Source organism: Peromyscus maniculatus, chromosome X, assembly GCF_049852395.1.
Source record: "Peromyscus maniculatus bairdii isolate BWxNUB_F1_BW_parent chromosome X, HU_Pman_BW_mat_3.1, whole genome shotgun sequence".
NCBI lineage: Eukaryota > Metazoa > Chordata > Mammalia > Rodentia > Cricetidae > Peromyscus > Peromyscus maniculatus.
Window position 1 is genome coordinate 124145492 of NC_134875.1, and position 21707 is coordinate 124167198.

Genomic DNA, 21707 nt, shown 5'->3' on the forward strand with positions numbered 1-21707 from the left:
CAGCCCTAAGAGAAGGTTAATATTTGTGAAAGTTTATATTATTTTATTTTTGAGATAGCATCTATGTAGCTCAGGGTAGCCCTTAACTCATGATCTTCTTATTCCAGCCTTCTGAGTGTTGGGATTATAGGTGATTTGTTTTATTTTTATGTGTGTGGTACTAGGGATCAAGCCTAGGCCTTTGCACATGCAAAGCAAGTGCTCTACCTCTGAGCTACATTCCCTACCTCTTGTTTTTTGGTCTGAGACAAGGTCTCACTCTAGCTTAGGCTAGTCTTGAGCTTACTATGCAGCCCAGGGTTTGAACTTTTGATTATTCTGCCTTTCCATGCAAAGATGTGGGTTTACAGGCATATGTACCAGGCCTGGCTTCAACCTTTTTTAATTTTAATTTTTTTGATACGGGAGAATTGCCTTGTTCATGCTAGGCAAATATTCTACCACTAACTCATGCCCAAACCTAGCCCAAACCCTTAGGTTATTTTTTGTTGTTGTTTACAAGGATCTAGGTATGTAGGCTAGCTTTGAGCTCACTACACAGTTTTAAGCTGGCTTCTAGATCTTAACCCTCTTGCCTTAGTCTCCCAAGTATAGGGATTACAGGAATGTACTACCATGCTTAGTTTAGAAGCCATGTTTTAATTAAGTTAATTAATAATAGCACCTTAGGCAATACCTGCAACTACAGGATTGGGGTAGATAACAAGGAAGAGAATTTTGAATAAAGTCTTAGATAACTGTTGAGTTTAAGGCCCCCAAAGAGCTTTATAAGTAAAAGAGAACTAGGTATGGTGGCCTTTAATCCCAGAATTTGGAAGGCAGAGGCAGGTGGATCTTTGTGAGTTCCAAGGCAGCTAGTCAGTCAAACAGTTAGACCCTGTCTTTAAAAAAGTAAAAAACAAAAAGCAAAGGACAACCACCACAGTAGGCTCACTTTATTTTTAACAGCCTAAAGTCAGAGACCCAAAGTAGAATGGATAAATAGTATATCCATATAATGGTAAACTACTAAGCAATGTAAACTGATGAACTACTGATATATACTACAACATGGAATGCTAGCCAGACACAAAAGAATACTTACTCTATGAATTCCATTTACGTGAAGCTCAAAAATATACAAAACTTATCTATACTGATAAAGATCAAAATGGTTGTTGCTCTCAGGAAATAGGGAAAGGAGGGGCTATGAGGGGGCCTTCTGGGATGCTATTTGTATATTCTGTGGCATTTCATATCTTAGTCTGATTTGTGGCTACAGGTATTTTAAGGTAAGGTTTATTTTAAAAAAGTGTTTCTCACACCTTTGTATTTTTTAAAAAATAGTTTTATTCATTTTATAAATAGTTTTAAAATATTTGTTTTTAAAATTATGCATATATGTGTACGAGTATGTGTATATGTGTACAGGTGCCTCTGGAGGCCAGAGGCTATCAATTCCCTGAGAGGCAGAATTAAAGGCAGTCAGTTGTGAACCTGACATGCTACTGGAACTATACTCAGATCCTCTACAAAAGCAGTATGTGCTCCTAACAGCTATGCTATCTCATCACCCTCTTCTCTCACACAAATTTATCAAATACCACTGAAAGTATCACCCACAAATAAATATGTGCTAACATGCATATTTGTGATGTGCTACCTGATGTAGCACAGAAATCTCAGAAATAGTGGTGAGCAGGAAGAATTTCCATGACAAGTCTGAGTCTGTCTAAACATCATGGGAAGGAGGGCACCCTGGAGTAAATGGGCCCAGATTTGGATGGTTTCTTACCTCTGGAATCCACAGGGCACAGCTGACATGAGCCCATTTAGTCCCTGTCCTGGTGGTCTTCATGGCTCCACCCTTCTTAGGACATAAAACACACTGTGGATAAATGCCCAGGACACAGGAACGACATAGCCAGCTGCCTTCTGGAATTTTAAGGATGCCATAACAAGCCTGTAGGCATGAGGAAGAGAGGGAAGAATGGTCAGTGTCTTTGTATTAGCACCAACACCTGCTTTGACACAGTTAAGAAAATAATCTCTGTTTCTAGGAGAAAGACAAATATAGTTGAACAAATTATTCTGGATTTAGCAATATTTAAACACCCTAAAAAACCAAGCATCTGAACTAGGATTAGCATGCCTATCTATAAGAACTAACTTTAAAGGGAAATAGAAAAAGATAAGGTGGAGATTCACCACAAAGTTAGCCAATTATTAGTTGAGAGTTGGGTTATAGTCATTTTTCTTTCTTTTTAATTTTTTTTTAAATTGAAAATAGGTTCTTTCCCCTGTTTTCTAAACTGTCTTCAATTTTATATATTATAACAGGTCAGGAAAGCAATAACAGAGTAACTTCAACATGTCATGTAACTATTGTGATGAAGAAAAAAGGTGTTAGAAAATAGTGAAACGTATGAGATACAAATAAGCTAATGTTTATAGTCTAATAGTACCTGGTGTATAAAAAATTTCAGCATATTGTAGAAATTATTTGCTTGGGTTAGACCAAAAGGAGACTTGTGAATTGAATCACAATAATCCATAATGAGTTCAGGGAGCCTTTTTAATTCTTTATGGAATGATATTAGAAAATAAATGAATAACTCAGGGAGAAGGATGATAACTTAGAAATTATTCTAGACAACCCCCTACCTTCAATTGTCCATTTCACCCTCTTTATTGCTCTAATCTATTTCAGAGGAAAACTAGGTGCCTCTAGGTTCCTCACATGGCTAAATATACCCTATACCATCAACTGATTCACCCTAGCAGTTTCAAAATTTGTGGGTTCCAAGATATTCACCCTTAGGTGAGATTCATCAACCATTTCTAATCTTCTTTCCATGTTATACCATGCTTCCTTTTCCATCTTTCAGATCAAATTTCTGGCTTTTTATTACTCATTCACTGGTCCCTGGTACTTGCTTCTTACACCAAGGCTGAACTTCCTTTCCATTCCTATCCTCACCACTACTGCTCCTTCCAACTCATTGTCATACTATTCTACGATAAATTTATTTCTAAATTTGTTTATTCATTCTTTATAGCTTTAACCCTTACTCTAGTTAGTCATCAAATTCTTTTCAGTAAAATCAAGAACAGCAGTAAATTCTCCAGGGATTTCTCCTGTTCTTATCTCATTTGCCCACCATCATCTAAACTAGGTGTTGGCTTGTAGCTAGAGTTTTCCTGCCTTGCCCACAGTCAGGACAAATCTCTCCCACCCACCCGTCTCACAGCTGCTCAGACCCAACCAAGTAAACACAGAGACTTATTTTGTTTACAAACTGTATGGCCATGGCAGGCTTCTTGCTAACTGTTCTTATATCTTAAATTAGTCCATTTCTATAAATCTATACCTTGCCATGTGGCTCGTGGCTTACCGGTACTTTACATCTTCCTTGTCCTGGCAGCTGCTGCAGGCAGTGACTCCTTCTGCCTTCCTGTTCTTTTATTTCTCCTCTCTGTTAGTCCCGCCCATACTTCATGCCTAGCCAGGGCCAATCAGGTTTTATTTATTGACCAATCAGAGCAACTTGACATACAGACCATTCCCCAGCACAGCCAAGTGCAGACCATCTCAGACACCTGCACTCAGGCTTGTGGACCTCTATGCGGACCTGCTGGGTAAAGCCACGAGGAACCCAAGAACGGGCTCCCACAGCACATACAGAACATCCCACAGCACTGGCTACTACTTAAGACCTGTTTTATATGGCTAAAACACTGAGAATGTTTTTTACATTTTTAAAAAGTTGTAAGAGGAAAAAGAAAAAACACAGAATAGGACTGAATATAGCTGGCAAAGTCTAAAGTATTTCTGAGCCTTTAAAGAAAAGGTTTGCTGGCCTCTAATCTGAAGTTTGTACCTACTCACACCTTACTATTTCTTCTCACCTCCCATCATAGTTAAACACATGGTATCTAATTTGTATAAGCAGGCCTCTCAGTTATCTCCATAACTGTTCACTCTAGTTCTCATGTCCATGTGTCTTGTATCTGCCCTACTGCCGGACTCTCATCCTCTACTTCATGTGATTTCCCTCATCAACTAAACAGCATCTGTATTTTAGTCTACTAGTTTCGTTCTTGTGCTTCATAACCTCAGTGAGAATGGAAGGTAACTAGGCATAGCTTTCATCACTGATTTATAACAAATGCCCCTCTCCCTACTTAGTTTAAATAGGTAGGTGTGTTGTGGGAACAAATTATTAATAATTTAGCTCAAGAACCCAAGCTGGACTTCCAACTAGGCTAGACTTCAATGAGGCTGCTCGCATGTGAGCAGGGCATCATTTTATAAGCTTCCTATCTTTGAAATCCCTTTTCTCTGAGACCTAGAATGTTGCCAGGGAATGACAAAAAAATTCCTCCTCAAATTGCAGCCTGTTTGAAGTCAGTGGTTGGTTCTAAGAATGCTCTTGGTCTTTCTATGGAGCACAAAATAATTTAGAGTGAGCTCCTTTATAGGTATAATCGTCATAAGATCATAAAAGCTTATATATCATAGTGATTCTCAACTTTTTTATGGATCACAAATGATGACAGTTGTAAATTCTGTTGAGAAACTAGCATATGTTTGCTAATATGTTTTAAGGATAATTTCAGAATGTCAGACTCAGTGTCAACTATATTCATGACAGCTATAAAAACTACAGTATGATTGAGCATTCCTTGGGTATATGCCCAAGAGTGGTATAGCTGGGTCTTGAGGAAGACTGATTCCCAATTTTCTGAGAAACCTCCACACTGATTTCAAAAGTGGCTGTAGAAGTTTGCATTCCCGCCAACACTGGAGGAGTGTTCCCCTTGCTCCACATCCTCTGCAACATAAGCTGTCTGCAGTGCTTTTGATCTTAGCCATTCTGACAAGTGTAAGATGGTATCTCAGAGTCGTTTTGATTTGCATCTCCCTGCATGCAGCCTTGAGGCAGGGGAAGGGCTTGGACTTGCCTCTACTAGATGTGCCTCCCCATGGGAGGCCTTGCCTTCTTGTTGTGGGGAGTGTGGGTGGCTTGGGAGGGGGAGGCTGGGGGAGCAGGAAGAGAAAAGAGGGGATATTTGATTGGTGTATAAAATGAATGAAAAATTTTTCTTAATTAAAAAAACAAAACAACATCCAATGACTGATGGAGGCCGATGCAGAGATCCATGGCCAGGCCCCAGGTGGAGCTCCAAGAATCCAATTGGCGAGAAAGAGGAGGGATTGTATGAACGAGAATTGTTGAGACCAAGATTGGAAAAAGCACAGGGACAAATAGTTAAACTAGTGGAAACACATGAACTATGAACCAATAGCTGAGGAGCCCCAAATGGATCAGGCCCTCTGGATAAGTGAGACAGTTGATTAGTTTGAACTATGTAGGAGGCCCCCAGGCAGTGGGAACCTGTCCTTAGTGCATGAGCTGGCTGTTTGGAACCTGGGGCCTATGCTGAGACATTTTGCTCAGCCTGGGAGGAGGGGACTGGACCTGCCTGGACTGAATCTACCAGGTTAAGCTGAATCCCCAGGGGAGTCCTTGCCCTGGAGGAGATGGGAATGGGGGGTGGGCTAAGTGGGGGGTGGGGGTGGGGGGGTGGGAGGAAGGAGAACAGGGTAATCCGTGGCCAATATGTAAAATTAAATCAAATTATAAAATTAAAAAAAGTTTTAAATAAAGCCTTTATCACAAAGAAAAAACAAAACAAAACAAAACCCTATAGTATGTGCTATTAGCTAAATTTAATCCAATCTCTATCTAAGTATTCAATATTTATACTAAGAAGCAGAAATGAATACACACAAAAGGACCTGGAATGGTTTTAATTAACTTTCACATGTTTTTAAGAAAAAATTAAGTTGAATGATGTTAAAATCTAAAATCTATTGATACAAACTTCTAAAATAATGTATTGTTGTCACTGAAGAACAAACACTGAACACAATGTGGTGGAACAAAGAAGGTAAATTATGTTTAACAAATCCAGGTGCCAATATGTCACTATTCTTTTAGAGAGCAAACCAATATTCTAAATTATTATTTAAGTTACTTTATAGTCAACAGAGGGAGCTCTAACCTAAGTAGTTATTTATGATTCAAGTAATCACACCCACTTTAACTTGCTAGGTAGCCCACCAAACTCATGAATCTCCTGCCTCAAGTGTACTGCCATGCCCAGATTGGAAGAAGCTCTTTTTATGAAATTTCATATATTCCCAGCATCCACATATATCAGATTATAGTCTCCAAGGTCCAGTAAGCTGTTATTGCCAAAGTGTGAGAAGATTATCATTCATAGTGACTTGGTGTGTTTCTAAAACAAATGCCATATTCTTGGGGGAAATTATTATGTTACAGCTAATTTTGTTAGTACAAGAATCTGAGAATAATTCTTTAATATTTTGCCCTAATTGTAAAAGACAAACACAGAAAACAAATACAGATGACCTCTGCCTTATTGCCTTCAAGCCTACTATAGATCAATAATTATCTGAAACCTCTTTGATAAGAAACATTATGAAGTTCAGAACTGTTCAGATCTTAGGAAAGTTATACATATTGGTATATTATATAAGCCCAGTGGTACCAGGAACAATACCATATAATATGTTACTATTTCTCTAAAAATGTATTTGCATAAAATAGGTAAAGACTATAAACAGCCTCATATTAGCGAAATTCTGGTATTGTCCACAAATCAGTTCTGGTTCAGAGATTTCTAATTTTGAAATTAACTGTATGAGAGGATCTATGCATCTGTACTATCAGATACTTTAAGTTCATAGTTAAGTCATAAAGATTTTGCTTCCATTGAAAATATAATACAAATGCCAATAATTGGTACAATAAAAATAAAATTTCTAAATTCACTATTTTAAAGATAGAAGTAAATGAAGAAAAAGGTTAAATTTTAACCTTTAAAGGTATGGTGGTCTGAATAATAGTGGCCCCCATAGGTTTGTATATTTGAATATTTAGTCACTCGAGAGGAGAGTGGCACTATTTGAAAGGATAGGATTAGGAGGTGTGGCCTTGTTGGAGAAGTATGTCACTAGGGTGGGATTTGAGGTTTCAAAATTCCATGCCAAACCGAGAGTCACTCTCTTTGCCTATGGATCAGGATGTAGCTCTCAGCTACTGCTCCAGTGCCTTCCTACCACCATGTTCCCTCCCATGATAATAACAGACTAAACCTCTGAAACTATGAACAATTAAATGCTTTCTTTCTTAAGAGTTGCCTTGGTCATGGTGTCTCTTTACAACAACAGAACAGTGATTAAGGTAAGTGGTGACAAAAAATTCTGGTATCCTCCTATGATACAGAAGGCTATGGTTAGGAGACCCAAAGAAGTCTTAAGTCCTGGTTATTTTCTATCTCCTATGTGTGGTGGTATTGTGTTCCCCAAAATATTGTGTACTCTAATAAATATATCTGGGGTCAGAGAACAGACAGTCACTAGATACAAAGGCTAGAAAATGGTGGCACTCACACCTTTAATCCTAGCATTCCAGAGATAGAAATCCCTCTGGATCTCTGTGAGTTCAAGGCCACATTGGAAATAGCCAAGCATGGTGACACGCCTTTAATCCCAGAAAGCCAGCCTTTAATCCCAGGGAGTGGTGGTAGAAAGCAAAAAGATATATAAGGCGTGAGGACCAGAAACTAGAAGATTTTGGCTGGTTAAGCATTCAGGCTTTTGAGCAGTAATTCAGCTGAGACCCATTCCGGATGAGGACTGAGAGGCCTCCAGTCTGAGGAGACAAGACCAGCTGAGGATCCGGCAAGGTGAGATAGCTGTGGCTTGTTCTGTCTCTCTAATCTACCAGCATGGACCCCAATAACTGGCCTCAGGTTTGATTTTATTAATAAGAACCTTTAAGATTCCTGCTACATCTGGCGCCCAACGTTTGTGTTATGAATTCATGAAAAAGCTGGTTGCCTGTGGCCTTGTGAGCCCCAGCTCAGGCCCAAGTTACACTCAGCCGGTTGTGGTGGCGCACGCCGGTAGGATTTGCTGAAGGAGATAGAGGCAGGAGGATCCCGAGTTTGAGCCGGCCTAGGAGGCTTGGGAGAAGCTTTGGCCTGGACTGAGCCACAAACAGTGGTGGGACCATGGAAGCAGTGGCTACTGCTCCACGTTGCCAGCTCCTTCTCATCATGTTGGTGACTGCGGTGATGCTGCTACCTGGGACGAAGGGTTTACTGCTGCTGGTTCAGAGAAGAATTGCCAGGACCATCATGTTACAAGAAAGCATCGGCAAAGGTCAGTTTGGAAAAATTTGGCAAGACAAATGGTGGGGAGAAATTGTTGTGAAGATTTTCTGTTCTAGGGAAGAATGTTCATGGTTCCGAGAGACAGACTTTTATCAGACTATGATTGCTCCAAACCACAGAGGAGGCAAAAAAAAAAAAAAAGTCTGCAGGAAACCATGACCATGCCTAACAGTGACTTTGAAATCTTCAAAAAGATGACAGGATCCTACAACGATGATTCCACATGGACTATGATAAAGCCATTAAGCCGATTAACACCATGGAAAAATCGACTTTGGACTACAAACTGGTCAGAACAATTTCGAGAGGACTAGTTGAGATGATCCAGCCTGACAGACTACTCAAACAAGGACTTGAAACAAGCCCTGAACTTTCCTATTATGCAGAAACTAGACAAATGATACAGGACTTGATGATTAACCCAAAAATTTTCTTTTCAAGATTCCCTAAAGATATTTTCACCCCTAGAAAGCAAAAAGAAAAAGAGAATATAGATATGAGATAGATCATCGAATCTACTCTGAGAAAAAAGATAAAGAAATAATAGGATAAATAGGTAGATCACTGAATCTACACTGAAGAAAAAGGGGAAGATATAAAAATGACAAAAGGTAGACTAATGAATCTATTATGAAAAGAAAAGAGAAAGAATATGGATATGATAAGATAAAAAGGGAGATTATGGAATCTACTTTTAAAAAGGAAGTACTTGTTTTAAATAAGATAAGTAATGAAAATTTTTTGGTCTGAGTTTATCAGGTGTTACTGGACTGGACATTGTTAATATATATAATGGAGTTTTTTTTATCTGAATCTGTCAAATGTTAATGGACTAGATATCATTAATGTAATTTTTGGTTGTATATATTGTATATACTTATTGGATAGTTTTTCTTGTATTAGTTATAAGTTTTTTTTAATTTTAGACAAAAAGAGAGGAAATGTGGTGGTATTGTGTTCCCCAAAATATTGTGTACTCTAATAAATTTATCTGGGGTCAGAGAACAGACAGTCACTAGATACAAAGGCTAGAAAATGGTGGCACTCACACCTTTAATCCTAGCATTCCAGAGATAGAAATCCCTCTGGATCTCTGTGAGTTCAAGGCCACATTGGAAATAGCCAAGCATGGTGACTCATCATGCCTTTAATCCCAGAAAGCCAGCCTTTAATCCCAGGGAGTGGTGGTAGAAAGCAAAAAGATATATAAGGCGTGAGGACCAGAAACTAGAAGATTTTGGCTGGTTAAGCATTCAGGCTTTTGAGCAGTAATTCAGCTGAGACCCATTCCGGATGAGGACTGAGAGGCCTCCAGTCTGAGGAGACAAGACCAGCTGAGGATCCAGCAAGGTGAGATAGCTGTGGCTTGTTCTGTCTCTCTAATCTACCAGCATGGACCCCAATAACGGGCCTCGGGTTTGATTTTATTAATAAGAACCTTTAAGATTCCTGCTACACCTATGTTTTTTTTTGTTGTTGTTTTTGAGACAGGGTTTCTCTGTGTAGTTTTGGTGCCTGTCCTGGATCTCACTCTGAAGACCAGGTTAGCCTTGAACTCACAGAGATCCGCCTGGCTCTGCCTCCCGAGTGCTGGGATTAAATGTGTGTGCCACCACTGCCCACCCTATCTCCTATGTTATGTAGGCTCATCGTTCTAGTAGTTTTGACCAAAATTATATTTCTAGAATAAAAATATCCTTTTAGGGTTGATGGAATAAATCAGAAATTTATTAGTTTGTCAGAAGATCCTTCACATGTGTGCCTTTTTTCCTTCCATACCCCCAGCTCCTGGATTTTCCTACTCCACTCCTCTATTCTTAAAGTACTCATAGATGGTTCCAAAATATTTTGCCCACTTTGACTACTTGCCACAAACATATATTCTCTTCTGATTGAACAGACCTCTCTGGTTTAACTGACATCTGTTTTTACTGAATTAAGATTCAGCATGGGTGCCACTTATTGGAAGTTGTTTCTTACCTTGCATTTCCACATGGATTTATAATCTATAAAATCGCCTGGCACTCTGGTAAATTGGTAGTCATTATACTGTGGTTTTCCTGGGAGCAGGGGGAGAAAGCCTATCTGATTCTTCATCACTATGTCACAATAATGCAGCAAAGTCCTGGCTCATTGATGGTGTTTAGTGCATTTACAATGTTTGTTAGATAAACTAATAATATGAGTAAAATACACAACTTGTTCAGAAGAGGAAAAAATTCAGTCAGGTGAGAGAAGTCGAGAATTGAACTATAGCTTGGAAGATATGTACACTTTGATAACTTAAGGTAGGAGACAAGACTGTGTGTAGGTATGCTCATGTATACATAGGTACTTGTGCGTGTGTGTGTGTGTGTGTGTGTGTGTGTGTGTGTGTGTGTAGGTCAGAGGTCACTGCTGAATATTTTTCTCAATTGGCCTCTACCTTGTTTATTGAACCAGGGTTTCTCAAAGGATTTGGAGCTTGATTCAGGTAGACAGGCTGGCCAGCAATTACCAGGAATCCTATCTCTGACTCTCCATGTGTGCCCCTGTACATGCATTTTGGGAACTCAGGTTCTCATGCTTTGACAGCAAGTACTTCACCAACTGAACCATCTCTAGTTCTCAGAAGTTTTTTTAATTCAGACATGGCTGTAAAATGGAGATAGGATAGTGTTAGCAATATTAATCACTGTACCTTAAGTGACCCTGTTTTACCACAAAACAGAGCATAGGATATGGGCAAGAGTTGAAATGAGTACCGATACCATTAATGTTAGCATTATTAATATGACAGTGTGACAGAATGAATGTCAAATAACTTGGGTAAAGTCACTTAACCTTTCCTTATATTGTTTGTATTACTAAGGTGTTAAGACAGCCCTTTAGAGTCCATGAATACTGTGGTCTCTAAAAGTACGGTTGACCTAGTTTCTGGGATAGGGAGGGCCTCAGGTACTAAAATAAGAAATCTTGCCTTCTCTTTATATATGTTACTGATAACGGGTCAGTTATGATTTCCTAAAGATTCTAAGGCATAGGAATATCTCCAATGTAGAGGAGAGTCTCGTAGGCAAGCATAGGGACTTCCTGAGTGAATCAAATGATAAAAATCTCAATGGTCTAGACATGAAATGACATAATAAAGACCTAGGTTTAGCCTCTTGGGGGAATATTAGTAGGTAAAGCAGCTTAGGGATCATAAGAAATAATGTTTCTAGAGAAGTACTGAAGAACAGCAGAGCCTAATTTTATTTTCACCTTTAAATATAAGACATTTTCCAGATATGAGTGTTAGAAATAGTAATCACTGAGCTTCAAAAATGTTGACCATTGGACCAATGAGGTGGTTCATCAGGAAGGGCACTTGGACCAATCCTGATGATCTTAGTTTAATCCCCTGAATCCCAACATAGAAGAACCAACTCCTAAAAGTTGTCTCTTGACTTTGACACTAACGTTAACCTTGTATGAGGGGGTGGTCTCCATTTTCACTAACCTGATGCACACAGACGTTACACTTATCACAGAATACCATATCATTCCCTTCTTCACTGTCTGGAGAACGGCATACATCACAGATCACATCTTCATCATATTCTATTCCTAGCCCTTCTTCTGTTTCAATAGCATGGTTCATATTTTCATGGCAGTGGCGTTCCAGAACTTCTATTGTCTTTTCCATAAGAGTCTCATCAATTGGCCCATAACCTGCACAAGAATAAAAACAATCAGCCAACACATCTGTCAGCTGTCATTCCCAAATCATCCACTGAAGGGGGGTAGGTAGGGTGCTAAAGGATAAAGACATCTTTTTTCTGATCTAAAGCAACCAGATTTCAAGGATTTTTTTTTAACTAGGGAAATTCTAACACACCAATATAATAAAATTAGCATTTGATACATTTTTTTTTTTTTGGTTTTTCGAGACAGGGTTTCTCTGTGTAGCTTTGCGCTTTTTCCTGGAGCTCACTTGGTAGCCCAGGCTGGCCTCGAACTCACAGAGATCCGCCTGCCTCCGCCTCCCGAGTGCTGGGATTAAAGGCGTGCGCCACCAACGCCCGGCGCATTTGATACATTAATGAAGAAATACATTTTAGCACATTTTCTTAAAAAATTACAGACATTTACAGTTTTTACTAAATCATAGTCATGGGGCTAGTAAATGGCTCAGTGGATCAAGGCACTTGCTGCTAAGTCTGATGACTTGATTTTAATCCCTGGGACCCTCATGGTGGAAGCAGAGAATCAACTTTTGAAAGTTCTCCTCCACACACATGCATATGAGATGTGGTATATGAGTACCCACACATACATAAATATATAAAAAATTAAAAAATAAATCCTAGTTAGTCTCCTGCTAAAACTTTAATTGATTTTCTCTTATTCCTACTAATATAGGACTTTCACCAAAAGGTGTAACTTTGAACACTTTTAATTTGGAGCATTTAAATCTCTTACTTCTTTGAACACAAATAATATATTATTAGTAACTTAGCTTCACTAAGAACTATCAGGAATTTTTCATATGATAATGTATTACCCATAAAAGAAAATTCTAGGTAATATGTATATGAAATACTGTTTTTAAACCTAATTTTTAAAAAAATCAAATACTATTTTCAATGACAAACAGTAATAGAAACCTCTTAACATTCACAAAGATTTAAATGTAATTCTGGAATTACCTTTTCTTTCTGATTCTTTTTTCTTTTCATTTCATTTATTTTTCTCCTCACCCTCCACACTTAACCCAACTGAAAGATTCATAGGGCTGATGCTGGTAAAAAGCTAAGTATTTTTCTTCTTAAGAGAACCAATGATTTTTTTGGGGACATTATTTATTTATTCTTAGAAGCTAAGAAATAATTTTCAAAATGATCCAAGATAAATTTACACAACGATATTTGTAATGTAAGACATCATAAAGAATTTTCAAATCTGTATGAATTACCTTTTAAATTTTTATCTATTTATGAAGCAAATTTTCTCAGGCTTATTCTTCAGCCTAGACATATATATATACACACTTATATACACATATATATGTAGGAAAAAATGTATAGTGTCTAGTTTTGGTATATACCCAAAGAACTCTATATCTCATCACACAGATATTTGTATATCCATGTTTTTTTTACCGCTGCTCTATTGAAATATCAAGGAAATGGAATCAGCCAAAATAAATGCCCAATTGATGAATGGAGAATAAAAATACAGTATATATATACAGCAGAACTTTATCAAATCATAAAAATAAAATTCACAGGAAAATGGATATAATTGGAAAATATTGTACTAAGTGTGGTAGCCTGGTCTCAGAGAGATAAACATCATGTTTTCACTCATATGTGGAGCCTAGAGTTTAATTTTAATATATTTATATTTATGTGAGAATGATTATGTATAGAGTTCAGGAAAATAGAAAAGGATCTATGAGATGAGAAAAAAAGAGGCCCTAATTAAGAAAGAGGGATAGGAAAGGTAATATAACATGTGATTTGAAAACAGAAGGGGGAATACCAAGAATGTAAGGGCTTAAACAGGGATGGGAAGTAGGGAGATGAGGGACTGGGGACAGGGTCAACCAAAACTCAGTATTATGAAAATGTAATAAAGAAACTTGCTACTTTGTAAGCTAATTTTAAAAAGCAGAGTTATAGAGTCTAGTTATGAGAACTTGGATTCAAATTCCAACCTTATCTCATATTAGCTATGTAAACTTTGCTATCTTACTGTTCTTACCTATAAAATAAGGGTAATACCAAATTCATTAACATGAAAGGATGAGATATTTGCTCATAGCTTAGTATAGTACCCACTATGTAGTCAGAATACATTTTAAATTCTTTAATTTGAACAAAAATGCTTAACTTAACATAATTTTTTTTTTTTTTTTTTTTTTTGGTTTTTTGGTTTTTTCGAGACAGGGTTTCTCTGTGTAGCTTTGCGCCTTTCCTGGAGCTCACTTGGTAGCCCAGGCTGGCCTCGAACTCACAGAGATCCGCCTGGCTCTGCCTCCCGAGTGCTGGGATTAAAGGCGTGCGCCACCACCGCCCGGCAAATTTTTTTTTTTTTTTTTTTTTTTTTTTTGGTTTTTCGAGACAGGGTTTCTCTGCGTAGCTTTGCGCCTTTCCTGGAGCTCACTTGGTAGCCCAGGCTGGCCTCGAACTCACAGAGATCCGCCTGCCTCTGCCTCCCAAGTGCTGGGATTAAAGGCGTGCGCCACCACCGCCCAACTTAACATAATTTTTAAAAGTTTATTTTAAGCTCTAAAATATGTGACTATAATATCATTCATCTTATGGAAAAACTTGACACAAGCCAATCCTCCTTAAAAACTCTTCTAAAGGGGCTGGAGAATTGGTTCAGTGGTTTAGAGCACTTGTTCTTCCAGAGGACTTAGGATCAAGTCCCAGTACCTACATGGTAGCTTTTAACCATTCATCACTCCAGTTCCAAGGGATTTTATGCCTTCTTCTGGTCCTCGCAGACACCAGGCATGTATGCAGTGCATATACACAAACTCTCAGTTTTTATTTTTTTGAGATTTTAATATATTCACATCATTTCTCCCTCCAAACCTTTTGATATACCTTCCTGATTTTCCTTCAAATCCATGGATTCTTTTTTCATTAACTGTTGTTCCATGAATGTGTATATACATATATGTTCCTAAATATAACCTGTTCAATCTGTATAATGTTACATGTATGTATGTTTTTAGGGTTAACCATTTGGTACTGGGTAACCAATCATTGTGCTCTTCTCTATTTCTCTTGCTCTCAGCATTGCTGAATTGCTTGTAGTTCTTTGTGTAGGGTTGAGCATAGCACAATAACTCCAAGGATGCAATAGTGGTATGCATATCTTGGCAGTAAGCAATAGCTCTCTAATTGAATTTAAAATCCACTTGATAAGAGCAAAACTGTACTGGAAACTTAGCTAATTACTCAGTGCAAGCAAAGTCATGGATATTGAAAGAGAACCTGCAACCTCTACTTTAATAAACCAGTACAATCCCTAATTACATTCTAAACACTTGTCCTTATGTCCACAGATAAGTGTAGCCTTCACCCTTCATCAAGGAAACTTGTCTAGATAGAGATCACCACAGAAAACCACAATCAATCAAAGTGTGAGTTGTGGAGCACAGTCTCAATTGATGTATCTACAAAATATGTCCACTAATGCTCAAGGAACATTGCAGATGAGGGAGCAGAATGATTATAAAAGCAAGAAGACCAGGGCGTTTGCTTTGAGATTGTATCTCCTAGTGATGTGAGAAGCTATACACATAAAATCTCACCAACATGACTACCTAAACATGAGCTGAAAAAGGACGAACAGACATGCTAAACTAGACAGGGAAAGAAGCCATGAGGCCTCACCCCTACATATATAAAACACTTCTGAGATTAAATGAAATGTGTTGTCCTGGATGGGATCCTAGACAAGAAAAAGATTAGTAGAGAAAAAAATCGAAAGCCCAAAAAAGTCTGGAATATCAGTTAATGGTGATGGTACCTGTGCTGGTTTCTTTATCCTGACAAATGCATCATGGCAAAGAAATATGCTAATATTACGGACACAAAATATATTTTAGGTATACATTTGTATTCTCTGTACTGAATGTCCATTTTTTTCCTATCAAACTATTCCATTCTCTGTGATTTACACTCTAAATTGGCTACTCCCAATTCCTCTTAGAGGACAAATTAATAGAAAACAAAACATACTAAAATTTTAAGAGCAAAAATTAAGATTTAGTTGTTAGCAGAATAACTTCCATCAACATGCCAAAGAGGATTTAAATATAATTTTAACTTTTTTTTTTACATGTATTCATATACTAGCTTTAACATAGAGAACTCACTGAAGGTAGCAAAGAACTACTTTGGATATATTTTTCCATAGGCCTACCATTTTGAGCAACAAAATAGAAGCCTATAAAAAGTAACCTGTCACTTGTAGTGGGATAGTGTTAAATGCTGTAGATAGACCTTTTCTCTAACACCTGGAAGACACACCTCTACCTATGGCCTTGCCCATTAAGAGTTATTTTCAAGACTGATCCAAGAATAGGTCTCAGTATCCTTTCAAACCAGAAGTTCAATCAACCTACACTAACATTTAGCATTATGAAACAACTTCATGAAACTTATGTGCCATCTATGTTTGTGCTATTGTACTGAAAAATGAGTCATTTAAATTTTATTAATGTATTTTAATATAGATTAAAATTAATATTGATAAAATACTGCTATATTTTATGCACTTGAATAACTCATTTCTTCAAAAATAAAAATAAGTGAAAGGGTGGGTAAGAAAGGAAAGCAAGATGAAAGTAAGTTTTATAGGGTTCTAAAACTTAAAAAAAAATCATTGGTGAAGTTAATGTACAACTTACTTGTAAGAAAACAACTTACCCATTTCTCCAAGGTCTTCATTGAGTTCCTGAAGCCAGAAGGTGTCCATGTCATCTAGGTCATAGCGGCATGTAGATGCTGCCAGCTCTAGGGTATTGATATAGCCAGGCTCTGCAGACTCTGGGCTGGAGCAACGGATATATTTCCGGGGCCGGACAAAGAGAACTTCCTTTACTTTTTCAGATATAATCCTAGAAAAGCAATAGAAAGACATTGGTAACAATTAACAAATGGCATATTTCAGGTACTGACAGGATAAGCCAAACAGCTCTGGTCATACCGGGGATCATGCCCTGCTATTCACTCTGGGAGATATGGCAGACCCCTTTTTAGAATCAAATGGTTCTGTGAATTCAGTTTCATCATTTGCTGTGAACTTTTTGACTGATAATGATATACTTCATTCACCTCCACAGATCTGGACCTCACTACTATTTATTATAAGAAAATGTTAATGTATTGTGTGTTCTTGGTCTAATGACACCAAGTATATTTAGAAGATAAAAATCTGGTAATGAGTGTTATCTGCACAAAGGTATCACCCTTAAACATACACCTCAGCAAAATCTATGATTTTCTTCCACGATAAGACTACTAGATGGTAGTGCAGAGCACAGGTTTTAGACTCACACAAGCTTGTTTTGTTTTCTGTTATTCATTTGTAAAGTGGTCCTGAAAAATTACTTAATTTAGATAAGGTTCAGTTTTCTTTGTAAAAAAGTAGGGACAACAATAATAAAGTTATTAAATTAACTTTTATTAAAGTTATTAAAATAACACCAAACTGGTAATATTATTATGCTTACATGAAATAAAATATTTGGTATGGTATATAATAAAAACAGTAACATTAGTGTTATATTTCTTACTACTTCCATTATGCAAATGAGTTAAACTCAAGAGATCATAGAGTTGCATAAACTCAAGGTATTTCCCAACCATATGTCTGGGCCAGGGCTACATGATGGAATAAAAGATTCCTATTATTGCATCGACTTTTGTAGTAAGCTTGAGCAAATCCATAGCCCTCCTGATACCTAAGAACCCAAGGCAAGAAAACCAATCAGGGGAAGAAATGGAAATTTTTCATGCCTACAACTTATTTTATAACTGATGGTTTAAGTACCAGATGAGGCATCAGAAAATATAACCAAAAGAAAATCTGGATTATTATTTCATGGCACTTTTTTTTAAAGAACAGTGTGGATTATCTAAAAAAAAAAGAGAGAGAGAGAAAGGAACAGACACACACGCTCATGTTATCATAAAATAATGAAAACCATTCCTCTGGAAGGATTTGAGAGCTAATTTAATTCTAGAGTCATTATATATGTAGGAGAATTAATAAACATATCAATACATGTAATATGTATAGTTGACCATGTAAGTATAGAAAGTACATATTTTCTTCTAAGCATTCTTCCCAAAGCCTGATTCCAAATAATGTATTTTGAATAGTTAATAACTACATATTTGTACATTAAAATTCTTCTATCACATGGAGATCCAAAACCAAAAGCAATAAATATTTGAGGAAAATGCAGAAATTTTAAGAATTGAAGCTAAAATTTTGGGAACTGAATTCAGAGGACTGTTTTCAACTGAAAAGGACAAAATACATGCTCTCCAGAGACTTCAAGATACAGCGCTTCTTTGGTGTATGGCCTTACAAGGCAATTATAGAATATTTGAATTTTTCCAAGATATCTTTTTCTAAAAAAAGACTTTATAGCTAATGATTCATCTCAAGTGCTTTAAATTGTACAAGGAAAAAGGTAGATTATAAATTTTCTTGATTGAAGCTTATTTTCATAAAGCTTCTGGAAGAACACAAAGGAGAATATGTTTATAACATCAGGGTAGGCCAAGATATTTTAAATGAAACACAAATGCCATCAAACACAAAAGGAAAAGACTGAAAAAACACATATACTAAAACTCTGGTTATTAAAAGAGAGTGAAAAAGCAATTCATGGGGTAGATGATATTTGCAATTAAAGACAGACAAAAAATCCAATTAAAAACTAAGCAAAAGATTTAGACAGATACTTCATAAATGAAGCTACCTCTTATGGCAAATAAACAACTAAAAGGCTTTCAACCTCAGTAACTATCATAGATACTGAATCATAATCTCTTGTTATCTATCAGAATGGCTAATATTTAAAAGACTGACCCCAAACTAGTCTATGAAGGTCTAAGTGATGGTTAATAAACTGAAGCAAATAGACCTATTATTACGTTGCCAGCTTGGGCATGAATTGATAGAAGCAACTTTGGCAGCAAATATTATAGTTATAGGGTATATATAGGTTATGAACAGACATATGTCCTTTGACCTAGCAAATCTACTCCTAGGTATATATTTAATAAAAATGTACAAACATGAGTGTAAAAAGGTTCAGTTTCTACAATAGCTGGAAACAACCTAAATGTCTACTAAAGGTGAGTGGATAAATTGTGGCATATTCACACAATGAAATATGATGCATGAGTGAAAATTAATGAACTATTACATGCAACAGCATGGATGGATCTCACAAGCATAATGATGAACAAAACAATCCAGTCTCAAATGAATACATACTATAGGATTCTATTTATATGAAGTTCAAAAACTGGCAAAACTGTTACCTACGGTGAGGGAGGTCAGTTACTGGCAGGGAGCAGAAGAAAGGCTTCTGGGGTGTTGGTAATGTTCTATTTCTTGATCTGAGTGGCAGTTAAATGAATATGTTTAATTCATGAAAATTCATTCAGCTATACAATTATGCATTCTATATTTTCTGGGTGTACATCATATTTCAATGCAAAGCTTATCATAATGATAATTAGAATGGTGATGTCATCTTCGTCGTCTTTCCATTTAGTATAATGAACTAAAGTCTGAATCTAAGGACTAAAACAGTAATACCAAATGCAAGAAAATACATGGATAAAAGGTCAAATTAATGTAAATTTATAAGAGAAGTTATTGAATTTATGATAGAGGAGAAGATCTGTGAAAATGTTATATTGGGATTTTATTTTATTTTTGGCTTTTTGAAATAAGGTTTCACTATGCAGCCTTGGCTATCTCGAAATTCACCATGTAGATTCGGCTAGTCTCCAACTCAGAGATCCACCTACCTCTGCCTTCTGAGTAATGGGATTAAAGGCATGTACTACCATGCCTGGAAGATTTCTTTTTTTGAGACAGGTTCTTGCTATGTTCTCTGCTTCAGCCTCCCAAGTGCTGGGATTACAGGTGTGTTAATATCCCCAGCCAAGGCCTTTTTAGAAGACAGTTTAAATCATCATTTACACACACGCACGCACACACGCACGCACATGCACAGGTACACATGCACACAGGCACACAAGCACGCACGCACAAACTTCTGGTTAGAGAGAGACAGAGACAGAGAGAGACAGAGAGACAGACTTCTATAGCTTCAGAAGTGGTTCTCAACTTTTCTAGTGCTGCAGCCCTTTAATACAGTTCCCCATGTTGTAGTGACCTCCCAACCATAAATTTATTTTGTTGCTATTTCATAACTGTACTTTGCTACTGTTATGAATTGCAATGCAAATATCTGATATGCAGGATATCTGATATGCAACCCCCCCAAAGGAGTTGAGACCCACAGGCTGAGAACCACTGCGTTAGAGAAAATCCTAGGATACTATGATTTTCTTTGCAAGCCACTATGGACTAGGTATAGAGACACTATGAATGGCATCAGATCCCAAACAAATCAGCAAATGTTCACAAACTCAAAGGTTTAAGTAATTTTGTCAGGACAAGATAAGCATAGTTTTCAATTTAGATCCTTTAGTATAACTGAATGTTGTAGTAACTTTCTAGATGACTGGCTTTTGGTAAAGGACCTGCATCCACATCTCTATATAGAAAGGTTTATTCACCTGTTCTTCACCTGTAGGTCAGAGTGGCTGGAATACTATTATCTCTGGCCCACTATTATTACTATTAACTGATGTGCCACTGAGGAGTCCATTGAAAATGAAACTACTACTATTGTTGTTTGACCTAAAGCTTAACATAGTGTCTTATTGACAGTGACCTCTCAGGGACTTTCAAATGATCTAAGATTTGAAAGATAGAGACTACGCTGTTTTCTAATGAGTGCCTAGAATTTTTGAGCAGTACAGAAACTATATAAATATCACATTATAGAATTTTTAAAGATTTGAAATGAGTATCTTAAAATTAACTAGATAATAGTCTCAAAATTGCCTTTTTTTAAAAGATAGGGTCTCAACTCTGTAAACTCACCACAAAATCCAAGCTGTTTTTAAACTCATGCTAATCCTTCTATTTTTTTCTTCCCAAGTGCTATATTTATAGAAGTGAACCACAATCCCTGACTTCCTAAATATGTTTAGGTATAGTGTCCCCCAAAATGCCCCTTGTTAATCTTGTTACTCTGTGATGACCTCTTCTTCCAAAGTCTCTGTGACTTAGTGTATGAGACAGATACTATTTCTATGACATAATGGCATTTTCCAAATCCCACATATTCTTTTACAATGTGACCCTGATATTCTCCAAGTTCTGAAGATTTACTCTCCTCTCTTTGAATAAGGGGTGGCTTGTAATGGTTTTGACTAGCAGAAGTAATACTATGAGCACTGAAAGGCTGGGTCATAAAAAGGAATGCAGCCTTCACCTGGCTGTCAGGAAGGAACAGATGTACTTCAGAATCTTGTGCCTGGAGCCTATAAGGAATATGACTGTGCTGAGATTGTCAGACTATGAGAGAGTCAAGCCACATGTAATTCTCATGTCATGCCAGTTTAAGGAAAATGCCTTTATAGGTTTCTAAACTTACCCCCAGCTACTGTGCACCCTTCAAACTTCAAGTCCAGTTGCTCTGAGCTGCTAAGTTTGGGGGCAATTTACTATTCGCACTGAAACTTATAATGGAAACAAACAATAGGGACAGCTTTAAACTTCAAATAACATAAACATGCATGAAAATGCTCTATATATTGTACATGCTACTCAATTTTCATATTAAAAATATCAAGAGTGGTAGAATTCTGTAG

General features: G+C 37.1%; 1 protein-coding gene across 11 annotated transcripts in view; it reads right to left on the bottom strand.

The window, feature by feature from the left end:
• The window catches only part of Jade3 (jade family PHD finger 3), a 144351-nt gene that overhangs the window by 26807 nt on the left and 95837 nt on the right, over positions 1 to 21707 (bottom strand). For 7 of the 11 annotated variants that reach the window (XM_076562010.1, XM_076562013.1, XM_042269146.2 and 4 more), the window contains 4 exons: positions 19293 to 19370; positions 16659 to 16849; positions 11729 to 11940; positions 1775 to 1942 (listed from right to left, as the gene is read on the bottom strand). In XM_076562010.1, the coding sequence (XP_076418125.1) occupies positions 1775 to 1942; positions 11729 to 11940; positions 16659 to 16849; positions 19293 to 19370 (649 nt within the window). The remainder of the gene's footprint in view (positions 1 to 1774; positions 1943 to 11728; positions 11941 to 16658; positions 16850 to 19292; positions 19371 to 21707) is intronic. The other 4 variants (XM_076562015.1, XM_016009682.3, XM_076562016.1 and 1 more) reach the window with 1 other exon arrangement.